General features: G+C 39.1%; 1 protein-coding gene across 1 annotated transcript in view; it reads right to left on the minus strand.

The window, feature by feature from the left end:
- Positions 1 to 13,552: 13,552 nt before the first annotated feature.
- LOC140507460 (tumor necrosis factor receptor superfamily member 5-like) overlaps positions 13,553 to 16,203 on the minus strand; it is a 41,477-nt gene continuing 38,826 nt past the window's right edge. The window contains exon 9 of the mRNA XM_072615545.1: positions 13,553 to 13,803. Within this exon, the coding sequence (XP_072471646.1) occupies positions 13,553 to 13,803 (251 nt within the window). The remainder of the gene's footprint in view (positions 13,804 to 16,203) is intronic.

The following is a 16,203-nucleotide window of genomic DNA, read 5'->3' on the forward strand; positions in this document are numbered from 1 at the left end:
TTTTCCACAAAATAAAGAGCTGATATAAACATTTTGGAACATACAGGCTCTTTTCTTTTTTCCATGCTCACCTTGGAAAACAGACTTAATGTGATATTTCTGGGTCAAGTTCTTCAATCTGTCTAGCTTTCTATCCAATATATCAATCTTTTAATTCATCCATCCACCTTTCTGTGCACTCACCTATCTATCTATCTATCCATCTATAAACCTATCATTTATCTGTCTTCAGATTATCTATTATATCTACTTGTCTATTATGTATCTACCTCTGTTGACAATCATTACCTCCTGTTAGAGAAAGGAATATTTCCCAAGGTTGCTTCACAAACTTGTGATGATAAGAAATCACATTAAGACTGCCTTTGTGTGAATTTAACAGGTTAGTGAATAGCAGCAGAAATATAACTAAGGATTTCTGTGCCTGGGCTCAAGTACTACAAACTGAACCTGGGTCAAGCCCACTCTCAGTTAAGTGGAGAAAGGTAGGGAGAGAAAGAAGGAAGGGAAGGGACAAGGCGGAGCACTCTCCCCTGTCATCCAGCTGGCATTTCTCTAGTTATGTAATGAATGCATTCTTTAGGTACTGAGAACTGTTGTTTCTACAGTCATGAAAGACTCCAGTTTTGGTTAGAGCCCTCCCTCTAAATTCAGTGATGTGGGACAAAGTCCTCACTGCTCCACTCTCTTTGAGTCTCCACTTACCTCCTTCTTGGTTCTTTGTCGTTCTAATAAACACAGTCTAAATGATAAAGGTGATGAAAATGATGAAAATGACCACAATGAAGGGAATGAGAAGAAGTTTTGAGTTGCGTATTACTCTCCAGTGAGCTCAATGCATCTGTGATGTTGGTACCTGGCATTTCTTTCAATAAACCCTGGGCAGTAGAACTAGGAAAAAAGATGAGGGCACATGAACTCATTCCCATCAATCTAACAAAACAGAGTGATTCAACTCCACTCCTCCTAGTTGCTGTCATCCTGTAAGCCAGAAACCAAAGAAGTTGAGAGAAAGAGAGAGAGAGAATCCCAATAAGAGGGAGAGAAGTAGGGGAAGCAGAAGAGCACACCTCTCCAATGTGTAGACAATACACAAAGCCAGGAGGGAGGGCATACATGTTGGATTGAATAGAAAGTCAGTGTGTTCAGGGACAGGATCCAAAAATATTTAAGCAAATTAGAACCAAAAAATGTTTTTGTGAGACAGGATTGCACAGAATGAATTATATACTTTCAAGTATGTAGAATTTGAAAGATTTTGCAGAAACAAAATCAAAACAGCTAAAATTAGAAGGGAAGTAGGTAATAGGGAAAGGGAGTGTGGTTAGGAATCTTTGCAGCAAGTTTCTCTGATAAAAATCTCATTTCCAAGATGTATACAGAACTGATTCGAATGTGTAAAAACCAAAGAAATTCTCCAAAAGATAAATGGTCAAAGTATACAAGGAAGGAGTTTCCAAAGGAAAAAATTCAAGCTATCAATAACCATATTTTTAAAAAATGCTCTAAATCTGTAATGATTAGAGGACTAAAAATTAAAACAACTCTGAAGTTAACACCTCATACCCATTGGAATGATAACAGTGACAAAAATGGCAAACGTTGGAGGGACTGTGGAAAAACAGGCACATTGATGTACTCTTGGTGGTACTGTAACTTGGTCGGAAAAGCAATTTGGAATTACCCCACCAAATCAAACTGCTTGCTTTCACATTGAGAGGGGAGGGAATGGAGAGATAAAATTTGGAACTCAAAAATGAATGTTAAAAATTGTTTTCACATGTGATTGAGGAACAATAAAATGCTAAATAAATAATTTTTAAGATGTAAAAATAAAACTGGCAAGTGTTTGGAGGATAGATTGCAGAAGGAGGAGACTGGAAGCAGGGAGACCAATTCAGAGGCTCTTGTCCAACTGAGAATCCTTATTTCACTCCTGATCTTACTGGAAATGCATCTAGGTAATCCCCATTGCATATAATGCTTCTTGAAGGTTTAGGTAGATACTGCTTATCATTTTATGGAAAGTTCCATTTATTCTTATGCCCTCCAGTGTTTTCAATAGGAACTGGTGGTGTATTTTTTTCAAAAGCTTTTTCTGCATCTGTTGAGATAATCATGTAGTTTCTGTTAGGTTTGTTGTTAATAGGACCAATAATGGTAATAGTTTTCCCAATATTGAACCAACCCTGCATTCCTGGTACAAATCCTACCTGATCATAATGTGTCATTCTCATGATAAGCTGCTGTATTCTTTTTGCTAAAATCTCATTTAAAATTTTTGCCTCTATATTTATTAGAGAAATTGGTCTATAATTTTCTTTCTCCATTTTGGCTCTTTCTGGTTTAGATATAAAAATTGTATTTGTATCATAGAAAGAATTTGGGAGGATTCCTTCTTCCCCAGTTTTCCCAAATAGTTTATGTAGTATTGGAATTAGCTGTTCTTTAAATATTTGATAGAATTCACTTGTAACTAGGGAGTTTCTTGATGCTTGTTCAATTTCTTTTTCTTAAATGAGGCTATTTAAGTAGTCAAATTCCTCTTCTGTTAATCTCTGCAATTTATATTTTTTCAAATAATCATTCATCTCATTTAGATTGTCAAATTTATGGGCATAAAGTTGGGCAAAGTAATTTCTAATTATTGTTTTAATTTCCCCCTCATTGGAGGTGAGTTCACTCTTTTCATTTTTGATATTGGTAATTTGTTTTTCTTCTTTCTTTTTTTTTTAATCAAATTGACTAAAGGTTTATGAATTTTTTTGATTTTTTAATAAAACTAACTCTTAGTTTTATGTATTAATTCAATAGTTTTCTTAATTTCAATTTTATTAATCTCTCCTTTGGTTTTCAGTATTTCTAATTTAGTGTTTACTTGGGGATTTTCAATTCGTTCTTTCTTAAGTTTTTTCAGCTGCATGCTCAATTCATTGATCTCTTTCTCTATTTTATTCATGTAGGTGTTCAAAGATATAAAGATTCCCCTAAGAACTGCATTTGCAGTGTCCATAAGATTTGGTAGGTTGTCTCATTATTGTCATTCTCTTGGATGAAGTTGTTGATTGTTTCTATGATTTGTTGTTTAACCCACTAATTCTTCAGGATTAGATTATTTAGTTTCCAATTAATTTTCGGTCTATCTTTTCATGGCCTTTTATTACATATAATTTTTATTGCATTATGATATGAGAAGGATGCATTCACCATCTCTGCCTTTCTGCACTGGATTATGGGGGTTTTATGGTCTAGTACATTGTCAACTTTTGTATATGTGCAATGTACCACTGAGAAAAAGATATGTTCCTTTCTATCCACATTCAGTTTTCTCCAGAGATCTATCATATATACCTTACCCAGAGTTTTATTCACCTCCTTAACTTCTTTCTTGTTTATTTTGAACTTAGATTTATCAAGTTCTAAGAGGAGGAGGTTGAGGTCTCCCACTAGTATAGTTTTGCTGTCTATTTCTTCTTGTAACTCCCTTAACTTCTCCTCTAAGAATTTAGATGCTATTCCACTTGGAGCATACATGTTTAGAAATGATGTTGCTTCATTTTCTATGGTGCCTTTTAGTAGGATATAGTTTCCTTCCTTATATTTTTTGATTAGATATATATCTGCTTTTAGTTTGTCTGAGATTAGTATTGCTACCTCTGCTTTTCTTACATCTGCTGAAGCACAAAATATTCTGCTCTTTACCCTGTGTCTATCTCCCCATTTCAAATGTATTTCTTGTAAAGAACATATTTTTGGACTATGATTTTTTAATCTATTCTGCCACCTGTCTCTGTTTTATGGGAGAGTTCATCCAATTCACATTCACAGTTATGATTATTATCTATGTCTTTCCCTCCATCATCTTTCCCATCCCTTGTGCTTTTAGTTCTCCCTTCTCACTTCCACTCCACAGTAGAGTTTTAATTTTTGACCACCACCTCCCTCAGTCTTCCCTTCCTTCTTTCAGCCCCCCTCCTTTTTACTCTCCTTTACCCTTACTACTTCTTCCTTCCCTTTTAGCCTCCCCTCCCCTTTCTTTTCCCCTTCCCCTCCTACTGCGTATACAGCTAGTTAGACTGATATACTTAAATTTGTTGTTCCCTCCTTGAACCAAATCAGGTGACAGAAATAGTGCTCATCTCCCTCCCCTCTTCTCCTCTACTGTAATATAATTTTGTACCTCTTCCTATGATGTAATTTACCATTTTCTTCCTCCTCCTTTACTTATCTCCTATTATAATCCCTTTGCACCCTTAAATCACATTTTTATCATCACCTCATTTACTTTATTCCCACTCCATCTATCTATGTATATAACTTTTATATTTCATAATAAATGTACAATTCTCAAGATTAACAAGTATCATCTTCTCTTATAGGGATGTAAACAGTTTGCCCATATTGAGTCACAAGTTTTATTTTTCTCCCTGTTTACCTTTTTATGCCTCTCTTGAGACCTGCATTTAGAGATCAAATTTTCTATTGAGCCTTTACATCAGGAAGGTCTGAAAACCCCTTATTTCATTGAATGTACATCTCCTTGCCTGAAATATTATGGTCAACTTTGCTGGGTAATTGATTCTTGGTTGTAGACCCGCTCCTTTGCCTTACAGAATATCATATTCCAATTCCTTAGGTCTTTTAATGTTGAAGCTCTTAGTTCCTGTGTGATCCCAACTGTAGCTCCTCGATATTTGAATGATTTCTTTCTGGCTCCCTGTAGTATTTTCTCTTTCACATGCTAGTTCTGAAATTTGGCAGCAATATTCCTCGGTGTTTTTAAACTGGGATCCCTTTCAGGAGGTGAATGGTGGATTTTTTCGATGACTATTTTGCCCTCTGGATCTAGGACTTCTGGGAAGTTTTCCTTGATGATTTCTTGGAAGATATTGTCCAGGCTCCTTTTTTCATCATGGCTTTCTGGTAGGCCAATAATTTTTAGATTTTCTTTCCTGAATCTATTTTCCAAGTCAGTTGTTTTTCCAGTTAGATATTTTACATTTTCTTTGATCCTTTCATTTTTTAGATTTTGTTTGACTGATTCTTGCTGTCTCATACAGTCATTAGCTTTTACTTGCCCAATTCTAATTTTTATCAAATTGTTTTCTTCATTTAATTTTTGCATCTCCATTTTCATCTGTCGAGTTATTTCTTTTAAGGAATTGTTTTCCCCAGTTGATAAATGGTCAAAGGATATGAACAAGCAGTTTTCAGAGGAAGAAATTAAAGATATCTATAATCATATGAAAAAATGTTCTAAATCACTTTTGATTAGAGAGATGCAAATCAAAACAACTCTGAGGTACCACATCACACCTATAAGATTGGCAAACATGACTGAACAAGAAAATGATAAATGCTGGAGAGGATGTGGGAGAGCTGGAACACTAATTCATTGTTGGTGGAGCTGTGAGCTCATCCAACCATTCTGCAGAACAATTTGGAACTATGCCCAAAGGGCTACAAAAATGTGCATACCCTTTGACCCAGCAATATCGCTACTAGGACTGTATCCCCAAGAGATCATAAAAATGGGAAAGGGTCCCACATGTACAAAAATATTTATAGCAGCACTCTTTGTAGTTGCCAAAAACTGGAAATCAAGGGGATGCCCATCAATTGGGGAATGGCTGAATAAATTATGGTATATGAATGTAATGGAGTACTATTGTGACATAAGAAATGGTGAACAAGAAGACTTCAGAGAGGCCTGGAAGGACTTATATGATCTGATGCTGAGTGAAAGGAGCAGAACCAGGAGAACTTTGTGCACAGCAATGACCACAGTGTACGAGAGTTTTTTCTGGTAGACTTGGAATTTTGTAATAACACAAGAACTTATTTTAAAAAAAAAAATCCCAATGGTGGTTTTCTAAGGCAAAATGCCTTCCGCACTCAGAGAAAGAAATATGGAATTCATTCGCAGAATGTAGCAGATCATGTTTGTGTGTGTGTGTATGTGTGTGTGTGTTTGTGTATCATGTTTTGATTTGTTATATGATTTCTTCCATTTATTTTAGTTCAACTACATAGCATGACTATAGTGAAAATGTACTCAATAGGAAAGTATATGTAGAACCTATACAGAATTGTATTGCTGTAGTGGGGAGGGAGGGGGGGTAGTGGGGGGTAGATGTGGGGGGGATAAAATCTTAATTTTATGGCAGTGATTGTAAAACATTAAAAAATAATAATAAAATTTTTAAAAAAAGGAATTGTTTTCTCCAGTTAGTTTTTGTGCTTCCTTCTCCATTTGTCCAATTTTCCTTTTAAAGGAGCTGTTCTCTTCAGTGAATTCTTTTTTCATGCTTTTAAAATCATTGGCCAGTTTTTCTTTTATTTCTCTAATTTGTGTTTTAACATCCTTCTTCAGCACTTTCAAGAGTCCTCTTTGTGCTTGTGACCAGTTCATGGTCCCTTCTCAAGTTTCAGATGGGAGTGCAATCTCAATATTGGTCTCTTTGGTATATGTGTTTTGGTCTTTGTCCCCATCGAAAGAGTCTATGGTCTTTTCTTTCCTTCTTTGCTTCTTACTCATGATGATGAGGCTTTGTATGTTGTGGTCTCTGATTCTTTCAGCTAGAAACTAAAGTATCTGGTGCTGAGCTGGCTGGTGTGAGAAAACAGAGGCAAAGTGAAGTTTTTTTGTGTTTCTCAATATTTGCCCTGAAGCTAAGTTGTTAAGTGTGGGAGAGGGGCTGGTCTGGTCACAGTAGGTCTCCTCAGCTGAGCTAGAGCAAAGGTAAGCTCAGTGGTTAGTGATCTGGGGCCACCCTAGTGTCTTCCCCTTTCCCTTGGGGTACTGAGTCATGCCTGGGGTGCTGGTGTTGGTGGTTGAGAGGTTCCACCCCCCTAGGACTCTGGATCTCCTCCCTGTTCACTGAGGTGGGACTGTCTGGGACAGCTCTGGTCTGGTCCTGTAGTCTTCCCCTTCTGCCACAGCAAGAGGAATCCTCTTTAACAATTTTCCTAGCCTCACATGCTACAGGACTGTTTGCCCCTTCTGCTGATCCCACTGATCCAGAATTTTTCTGGGGAAATATTTTATGGTTCTTTCAAGGTCAAGGAGATGGGGAGAGAGCACTTAATGATCACTGTGCCATTATGCCTCCTAGAAGTTCAAGTAGGTGACTTATAGACATTTAATCTGTGGACTGATAGTCACAGGAGTAGCCACTGTACATACCTGGGACTATACGGCTCTCACTCACTCAGTTCCACTGGACTCCCACCCTGGGCTGGTATGTCCAAGATTCCATTGTGCTGCTTCCTGATCAGCCCTTCCATGGTGGGGAAGTACTGCGCTGTGTGCTCCTCTACCCCCACAAAACAGATCCATCTTGTCCACCTTCCAGTCTGTCCTGGGATGTGAATTTGCCACAGTCTGCCTCCTATTGGATTTTGCACCTCTAAAATGTGGTCAGATTCTCTTTTTAGAAGTACCTGAAGGAGTTTGTCTAAGAGCTTAGGTGAGTAGTTGCTCTCACTTTGCTCTCATTCTGCCATCTTGGCTCCCCTCAGAGCTAACTTTTTTTAAGCAAAATCATTTTAACAAATATAATAATTTAACAATAATTAACAAAATTATTTTTAAACATAATTGAGAGGAAAAAATATGGCCCACTGAAAGTATTTAGATATAGTTGCTCTGCCAAGTTGTAAAATGGGTATTGTGTTATGATTTTTAAAAAAATGATTCATGGTGGATGATATTAATCCCTAAACATTAGTCAAAACATCTGTCTAAGAAGAGAAGTGATTCATATTTTATTTTCCCCCAATTACATGTAAAGACAAACTTAAACATTCACTTTTTAAAATTTTGAGTTCCAAACTTTCTCCCTTCCTCATTCCCCTCCCCTCTTCTTTAATCATGCAAGGCATATCATCACATAGTCATAAAAGACTATATGAAAGAAATCACATGGCCCAGAATTTTAAAAAAGTTCAAAAATTAGCAAAAAGTTAAAAAAAAAGTATAATTTGATCTGCATTTAGATTCCATCAGTTCTTCCTCTAGATATAGATAGCATTTTTCATCATGAGGCTTTTGTAATTGTTTTGGATTTTTTATTGCTGAGAATAGCTAAATCTATCAAAGCTGTTTATCACACTGTATTATTCTTGCTTTCTTACTGTGTACAATGTTCTCCTGGTTCTGCTCACTTCACTTTACATCAGTTCACGTAAGCATTTCCATGTCTTTATGAAGTCCATCTGCTCATCATTTCTTATAGCACAGTAATATTCTATTATAATTATATACCACAATTTGTTCAGTCATTCTCCAATTGATGGGCATCATTTCAATTTCCAGTTCTTTGCCACTACAAAAACAACTGCCACAAATATTTTTTTAACAAATATGTTCTTTCCCCTCCCTCCTTCTTTTTTCAATCTCTTTGGGATACAGATGTATTAATGGTATTGCTGGATAAAAGAGCCTGCAGTTTTTCGAGTATCTTTATGCCCTAGTCTGAACTCTACATAATACAAACTCCCAAAGAGTAGTGGAAGGAGCCACCCCTTCTTTCTGGCTATCTCCCTACCAAATGGATGACTAAATTTCTTTCTATTTCAGATTTTGGGATTTGTCCTTGTGAATAATACTGACCATTGAGACTGAGAAGCAGGGCAAAGAGTACAGAGAGGAAGACAAATGATTTATAGACAATTGAGAGAGAGAGAGAGAGAGAGAGAGAGAGAGAGAGAGAGAGAGAAAAGGTAGATACATACATACATACATACATACATATATATATATATATATATATATACAGATAATAAAGAGATAGATGGAAGGATAGAAAGGTAGATAGAGGGATGGATAGAGTAAGATGATTAGATGGATGGGTAGAAGAAGATATAGAAAGATAGATGTCTAGATGTCTAGATAGATAGATAGACAGATGGATAGACAGATAGAAAGATAGCAGTGGAGAAGTCTAGAAAGTAAGGACTGTGCTGGGAGAGGAGCGAAGGAGCAGCATGACTGACCTGGGCACTTCCTCAAAATGAAGGTTGTGGGAGAAACTCATCAAAGGAGGGGGAAGAAGGGGAAAAGAAATCTTCCAGTAGAGGAGAGAGAGCCTCCAGCCTGGTAGTATGGGACTGCCCTCCTGCCTTTGAATTCTAATGACTGAGGGTCATCTTTTTTTCTCTTGAGTTTTCCTTCTGTCCATTCAGGCAGACCACTTTGAGGGACTGTGTCTGTCCTACTTTGCTCTCCCCCACTGTGTGTGGTATCATGTAAGCTTGATTCCCTTTTTATAAATTAACTCATTCCTATTGTCTGCAGGCTTGTCCTTCCCTGAGATCAGAGTATGTTTGGAGGGATAGCCCTGAAGATTTCATGTTTCATAGTAGGACCTGCAGTTCTCTTGTAAGGCTTAAAACACTTAGTGTGGGAGGGCTATCAATTTGCAGCTTTGTTTCATGAATACTCCTGTACCCTTCCAAGAGGAACCCTAAATCTTAAATCCTGGGATCACTTGGATTTTCCCTGGGAAAATGAGTCTTTTGAGTCATGGGACCCTGAGAGTGAGTGCAGATCTGAGGTTAAATTCCACTCAAAGGAGGGGGGTGGGGAATGTAGATGGGACTAGAGGACACAGTCCTGCCTCTGAATAGGACCATGAGTGTGGTGTGTGAGTATTCTGAATCTCTCCATTTTTCACTGAAGAAAGTGAGGAGAGCACACACAAGTCACTGTTGGCCTCAGTTTCCTCCTCTGTAAAATAAGCTGGAGAAGAAAACAGCAAATTCCAGTATCTTAAAACCCCAAATGGGATCTAGGACAGTCAGACATGACTGAAAGCAACAGAACAACAAGAACAAAAAATGGAAATAAAAAAGCATCTACTGCACCAGATTGTTTCAAGACTCAGGTGAGACAATGTGGGTAAAACAATTTGTAACAAAAAGAATCAGCTTTCCTGGGCATGCCTTCTCCTAACCTGCTCACTCTAGGCTTTTATCCCCCAACACTATTAACGAGTTCTCCTGGGCAAAAAACACTTTTTTTTACACATTTCAGGCAAACAAAACTCCTGAAATAATCACCCTTCCTTAAAATCCTTAACAAATTATGATTCGGGATTCTCTTCCTCCCTCTGAGGTCTTTGTCATGATGCCCAAACTCTTGGCACTGCCATATTGGTAAAGAGGCTAAGTCGTGGCCCAAACTCAGAGAGGCCCTCGCCTGGGAGAGGTAACAACCTTGGGTAGCTACATACAAGTCATACCTACTGTTCAAATAGTATTCTAAGATTTGCAAAAAAGCTTTAAAATGTTATCCCATCTTAGCTTCACAATAATCCTGGGAGGTAGGTGCTATTGTTATCCCCATTTTACATGTGAGAAAACTGAGACAGACAACTGGGAGGTGTCTTTGAAGCTCAATTTGAACTCAAGATCGACCTGATTACAGGTCTGATGCTCTGCACTTTTGTGCCCCCTAGTGGTCATTCCAACCACTTCCTTTTATTCTTTAATGAAAGTGGTCACACTGATAGGCTCCTTTTACCTGTGTGGGACCTTAGAGGTCATTTAATTTAACCTCTTCACTTAATAGATGAGGAAACTGAGACTCAGCAGAGTTGTGTGTGTGTCATAGGGCCAAGGTCATACAACTTGAGAGTGGAAGAGTCAATATTTGAACCCAGATCCTGCTCCCCATGCCCATTCTTCACATCATATTCCCAATAATCATGCTTAGTGACTCCCCATCCCAGCTCTACACCTCTCCTTTTCATCCTCATCCTTCCTCCAGGTACCCACTCCACTCACATCTGACACAGTTCCCTTCTACCCACCACCACTCCCAATATACACGTAAGATAGTTCAGTACAGTGGATAGAGTACTAGATTTAGAGCCAGGAAGATCTCAATTCAAATACAGCTTCTGGTACTTTCTGGCCCTCAGCAAGTCAGCTAATTTCTCTGAGTGTCAGTTTTCTCATCTGTAAAACTGGGTTAACAACATCTCATTCTGTTACTGTAAGGTTCAAATGGGATGATGCATGCAGAGTGATTTGCAAACTATAACGTACCATATAAATTTCTATTATTATTATTACTGAGGGAGGATGTCATTCACTCCTCACTTTTAGGGACTTTACAGTAGAGTTTTAGCCAATGGTGTACTGGTAATTGTTTAACAACCATCTCTCAGGGAAAGGGAAAAAAAAAACAGTTTAATATACATCATGAACATTTTATCCACCTCTTTCTTATGTCTAGTAATTAACAAACCAATGAATCCAGCTCTGATTTGCAGTTTGGTTTTTTTAAAGTGGAAATGCTTCACTGAAAATTTAACAGCCAGCTCTCTTGAGCTGGTTCTATCAAACTCCTGCTGAGTTAGCCATAAATTCCATCCCACTCAGCAGCATGAATGACTGACCAAGTAGAATCTGCAACTCCATTAACAGAATGTGACTCCTAGCAGAATGTGAATTCAACTTGAATAAGGACATGGTCCTTTGTAAAGTATCCTCAGCTGGGTCTCCAACATTGAGCACAGTTTCTGACCCATTTCAGAATGTCATTTAATGAGACTGCACTCAAAGTAGGGTACTCTGGACCTCAGATAATATTCCTCCCTCTCCCAAAGAGATAAAGTTGTTTATCACTGTGGTCTCACTAGCCTTAATCAGGATCTACTCCTGTTGGACTGAATGAATGAAGCCATTAATGATCCTGAAAGGTTAGATCAGTTCATGACCAATTAGTTCAGCTTCTTTACCAATTCAACTCAGACACTAGCAAGGAAACCCAGAGGCAACAGAAGTCTCCAAATTCTGCTCTGTTTCCCTAGGGTGAAACCTGATGGACTATTAATTAATTCATCATGCCAAGTGACTGAGATCTGAAAGGAGTGTATTTGCAGTATTTGGGTGCTTTAGTGCCCTGAGCCTGGCACTCTCCTCCCTCTCTTCCTCTTGCCTCCCTTCTCTCCCTAGACAGATAGCCACAGTGAACTCTGGTCTCATCAGACAAGAGCTAGGGCAAGAAGAGAGTCTGCAGACAGAGATGGATAATCATGAAGATATATTTAGCTTTACCATAATTATCTGGTACAAAACTATCCAAGCATGCACAGTATGCATCTAACAGCCCTGGTGCCCAGCACACCCACTCTCTTAAATCCCTGCTGGGTAAGGGGCATCACATGCACTCTGGTTGAGGAAACTGCTTTAAGGTTATCAGCAGTGACTTCTCAGGAGAACCAACCCCTCTAAATGTATAACATTCAAACTGCAGCCTCCCAACCTTCACCCCTATATCCTCACATTCTTTAATATAAAGGGATCCCCATTCCTTTCACAAATAGAAAAAATTAAGGCAGCTACCCTATAGGAGCATCCATTCCCTGTCCATGACATGGTCTAGATCTCTTCACCTCCCAAAGTAGTCATTGATGGAGAGAATAACTCTCACTAGGAGATCAGAGGGTCCCAAAGCTTAGCTCAGAGAGATGACATGAGCCCTAGGGAGCTAGCCCAGGTCTCCAAAGGGGCTTCTTCTTTCAGGGGTAGGTGGAGGGGTGGGGAGGAAAAGTACTGTCCAAGGAGAGGAAACAAGAAAACTGGATGCAAAGCCACAAAGCTCTTATACAGGTCAGAGAATTTTCCTCCACCCCACCCCCATCTCTGCACGTAAAAGATTAACAATCTTCCTACAGTTGTATCATACAGAACATATATCCCTTTCCCTCTTCCACTTCCTGCCCCTTCCCGTTCCCACTCATTAAGCCTCCTTCATTATGAAGACACATCTATATACAGCCCTATACACTCAACAGAATACTGGACTCCTTTCCCATCAAGCTCAAGACACCTCAGAGTTGAGGTGGAGAGAAAGGAAGTAAGTTGCCCAAGGTCACACTGGAAGTTAGTGGCAGAGTTGGAGATTAGAGTTTAGGCCTACTGACTCCTAGTCCAGGGCTCTGTCCACTGCCTAGAGTCCAAGTATTCCATTCTTTTCACACGTAAATTAGAGGGGAATGAATATTTCCTACTGAGAAAAGGAGGTCCTGCAGGAGCCATCTGCAGGAGCCTCTGCAATGAAAGCCTGTGGCTAGCCAGCATCAGTCCATCTACCAGGTTCACCACAGAGGCCTGGGGTGGCCTTTGAGGGCAGGCTGCTTCCATGACCCAGGAGCCAGGAAGCAAGGAGCCAGCCCCTAGGGGCTACCCAGGAGCCCTTCTGGAAGTGGCTGGGCAGCTTGGTCTGGGTGTGGGTCTGCATCTTGTGGAAGGAGAGGAAGTGGAAGGCTTCCTGCATGCAGTGGGCTTAGCCCTCCTTCTGTCTGCAGGACTCCCAGGAATATCCCACATAGGCTTACAGAGAGGCGGGCACTCCGGAAAGTGACTGAACAACAACAAAAGTGTGCCAGGCATTGGGTTGAGGCCTGGGGACAGAAAGAAAGGCAAACATGGTCCCTGATCTCTAGGGCTCACACTCTAAGTTGATGGACGGGAGAGGTGATGTGACTTGAGAAAAAGTAACAGAGACAGACTTTTCTGTCTGAGGTCTCTGCCTGCCACACTACTGCTCCTCCTGCTGCCCTGGATCCATTTCTGAGAACCTTAGTGCTTTCAGAAAATCCCCAGAAGCGTCACCTGCTGCCTCTGGTTCCATCTCGCTGACATGTAGAGGACAGTGAGGAGGGGAAGCCAAGGGGATCAAGCCCAGCAGCGGCAGCTCGGACAAGATGGGGCCTGAATCAGAGTCAGCCCCTCTTCCTCCACAATCCAAAGGGAGCAGACCCCCAAGGGGGCTTTCCTCATAGGATAGCTCTGGAATTACAAGAAACCTCTGAGATCTCCTAGTCCACCTCTCTTATTTCATAGATGGGGACATTGAGGTCCAGAGAGGCGAAGTGACTGATTCACTGTCACACACAGGGTAAGAGCTAGAATTAGGATCAGAACCCAGGGCTCTGCCTATTATGCCATTTCATCAGACCAGAGCTCAGAATCTGGGCTCAGCTTCTTGGTACCAATAAGAAGAGGAAAAAGTTTCCACCTCCAAACTAGCCTCTAAATGCATGTTACCAAAACAGAGGGAGAAAAAAGAAAACCACATTTCTCAGTTTATATATTTTTATGTAAACAATCATCTCCAGCATAATATACATATTTGACTTTACTGTTTGATAAATAATAAACAATAAATAAATGGCTTTTGTCTTAGAAGAATATACTCTTTTTTCAGGTGACTCAGGGGCTTCTATAATTGGAGAGGACTCAGAAGAGAGCTCAAAGCCTGGGGATGGCTTCTTGGTACCATTATGAGGAGGAAAAAGTATCCACTTCCAAATTAGCCTCTAAACACACATGGCCAATCCGTTCAAAGACTTTAAACTTGAATGGAACACAATAGCTACCCTACCTGGATGGGGTCTGAACAAGAAAGTCAGTCCAATCTCATTATCAATAGTGTACTTCAAGAGACTGTATCAGAACTTTGGGAAAATGGGGGGAAGTCTGAGTCTCCCTAAATCATTGGTTATTAATAATCATTTCTGTCATTCCCCCATTTGATTTTATTGAAACATGTTGCCTCCTTAATGAATCACTAACTGACATGACAAACACTTCAACAAGGTCTTCTAATTATGGGACTTATGAAAGGAGACAATGTGAGCAGAGAAGAGAAAGATAGAGGCATTTTGATAAAACTGAAGGGGAAAACCCTCCTTGACAAGTAGACCTTATAGATAAAAGGTGCAAAGGGAAAAAGTGCAACAGCAAAATAAGTCTTATCACTCTGCTTCTGTGGAAACAGCTGATGCAGCTGATGCAACTCTCTGGTTTGGGAGTGGTCTCAGAGAAAGTCTTTGCTCATTCAAGTCACTTGAAGAGATGCTCTTCCTTGCCTACAAAATCCTACAAGATTTTAAATTTACTTTGACTATAACCAACTCAGATAATGAAAGATAGTTCAAACCTTATGTCTCTATTATTAGAGAACCAAATTTGGAACCTTTTAGACCAGAAATGGTATTGCTGGATTAAAGGGTTTGGACAGTTTTATAGTCCTTTGGGTATACTTTCAAATTGTTCTCCAGAATGGTTAGATTAGTTCACAACTCCACTAATAATGCATTAGGGTTCCAATTTTCCCCCATCTTCTTCAACATTTATCGTTTTCCCTTTTTGTCACATTAGGCAATCTGATAGGTATAAGGTGGTACCTAAGGGTTGTTTTAACTTGCATTTCTCTAATAAGTAATGATTTTGAGCATTTTCTCATATGACTATATGTAGCTTTAATTTCTTCCCCTGAAAATTGCCTGTTCATATCTTTTGACATTTATCCATAGGGGAATGACTTGTATTCTTATGAATTTCATTCAATTCTCTATAAATGAAGCCTTTGTCAGAGAAACTGGCAGTAAATTCTCCACCTCCCATCTTTCTATTTTCCTTTTCATCTTGGTTGCATTGACTTTGTGCAAAAATTTCAAAATTTTGTGATAAAAATGAACATGTTCAGTTATTAAGCATCTTCAAATGGACATAAATATAGACTACTACTCTCACAATCTCTTTAAAAAATGGGAACATCTTTGGGACGAGTCTTAAGTAATTTGCATGCTGAAATTTCACGGCATGCTCTACACACAGATTCTAAACCTAGAATAAATAACAAACATAAGTAAAGTCAGGTTTCCTGTTAAGGTAGTGCAAGACAGCTCATAAATTCTTACTCTTCACTAACATAAGTGACTGAAAGTCCATTCCTTAAAACAAAAACAAAAAAGATTCCTGCTTTTAACCTCACAAATGAATAGATTCACGTCTCTGTTTCACAAGCTTCTTTATTTTTATCTTATTATATGCATGCTGTTGTTGTTTTTCCTTCTTTCTTAAAGAGAACCATGACATCAGGAAGGTGATGCCATGACTTGCAAGTGAATTGGATTGAAATGAGGGAGGGCTAAGCAAAGTCACAAGCTTCACTTTCTCCTCTGGATCCATTTGGGTCAGATTGACTAACAATGACCCAGATATAATGGGAGACATTTGACTTTTTCAGTTATGGTCTTTCCCAGGTCTCGGTTGAACTGAGGCAGTACCCATTCAGTGATTAAGGTCAAGTAAGAAATGAAGGAAAGAATGGCCTCTTTTACCTATCCAGAAAAAAAAAATCAATCTATGATGGGAAGACCCTCAGTTATTCTGACCAAAACA

The sequence above is a fragment of the Notamacropus eugenii genome, chromosome 5 (genome assembly GCF_028372415.1).
Source record: "Notamacropus eugenii isolate mMacEug1 chromosome 5, mMacEug1.pri_v2, whole genome shotgun sequence".
In the NCBI taxonomy this organism is placed as follows: Eukaryota; Metazoa; Chordata; class Mammalia; order Diprotodontia; family Macropodidae; genus Notamacropus; species Notamacropus eugenii.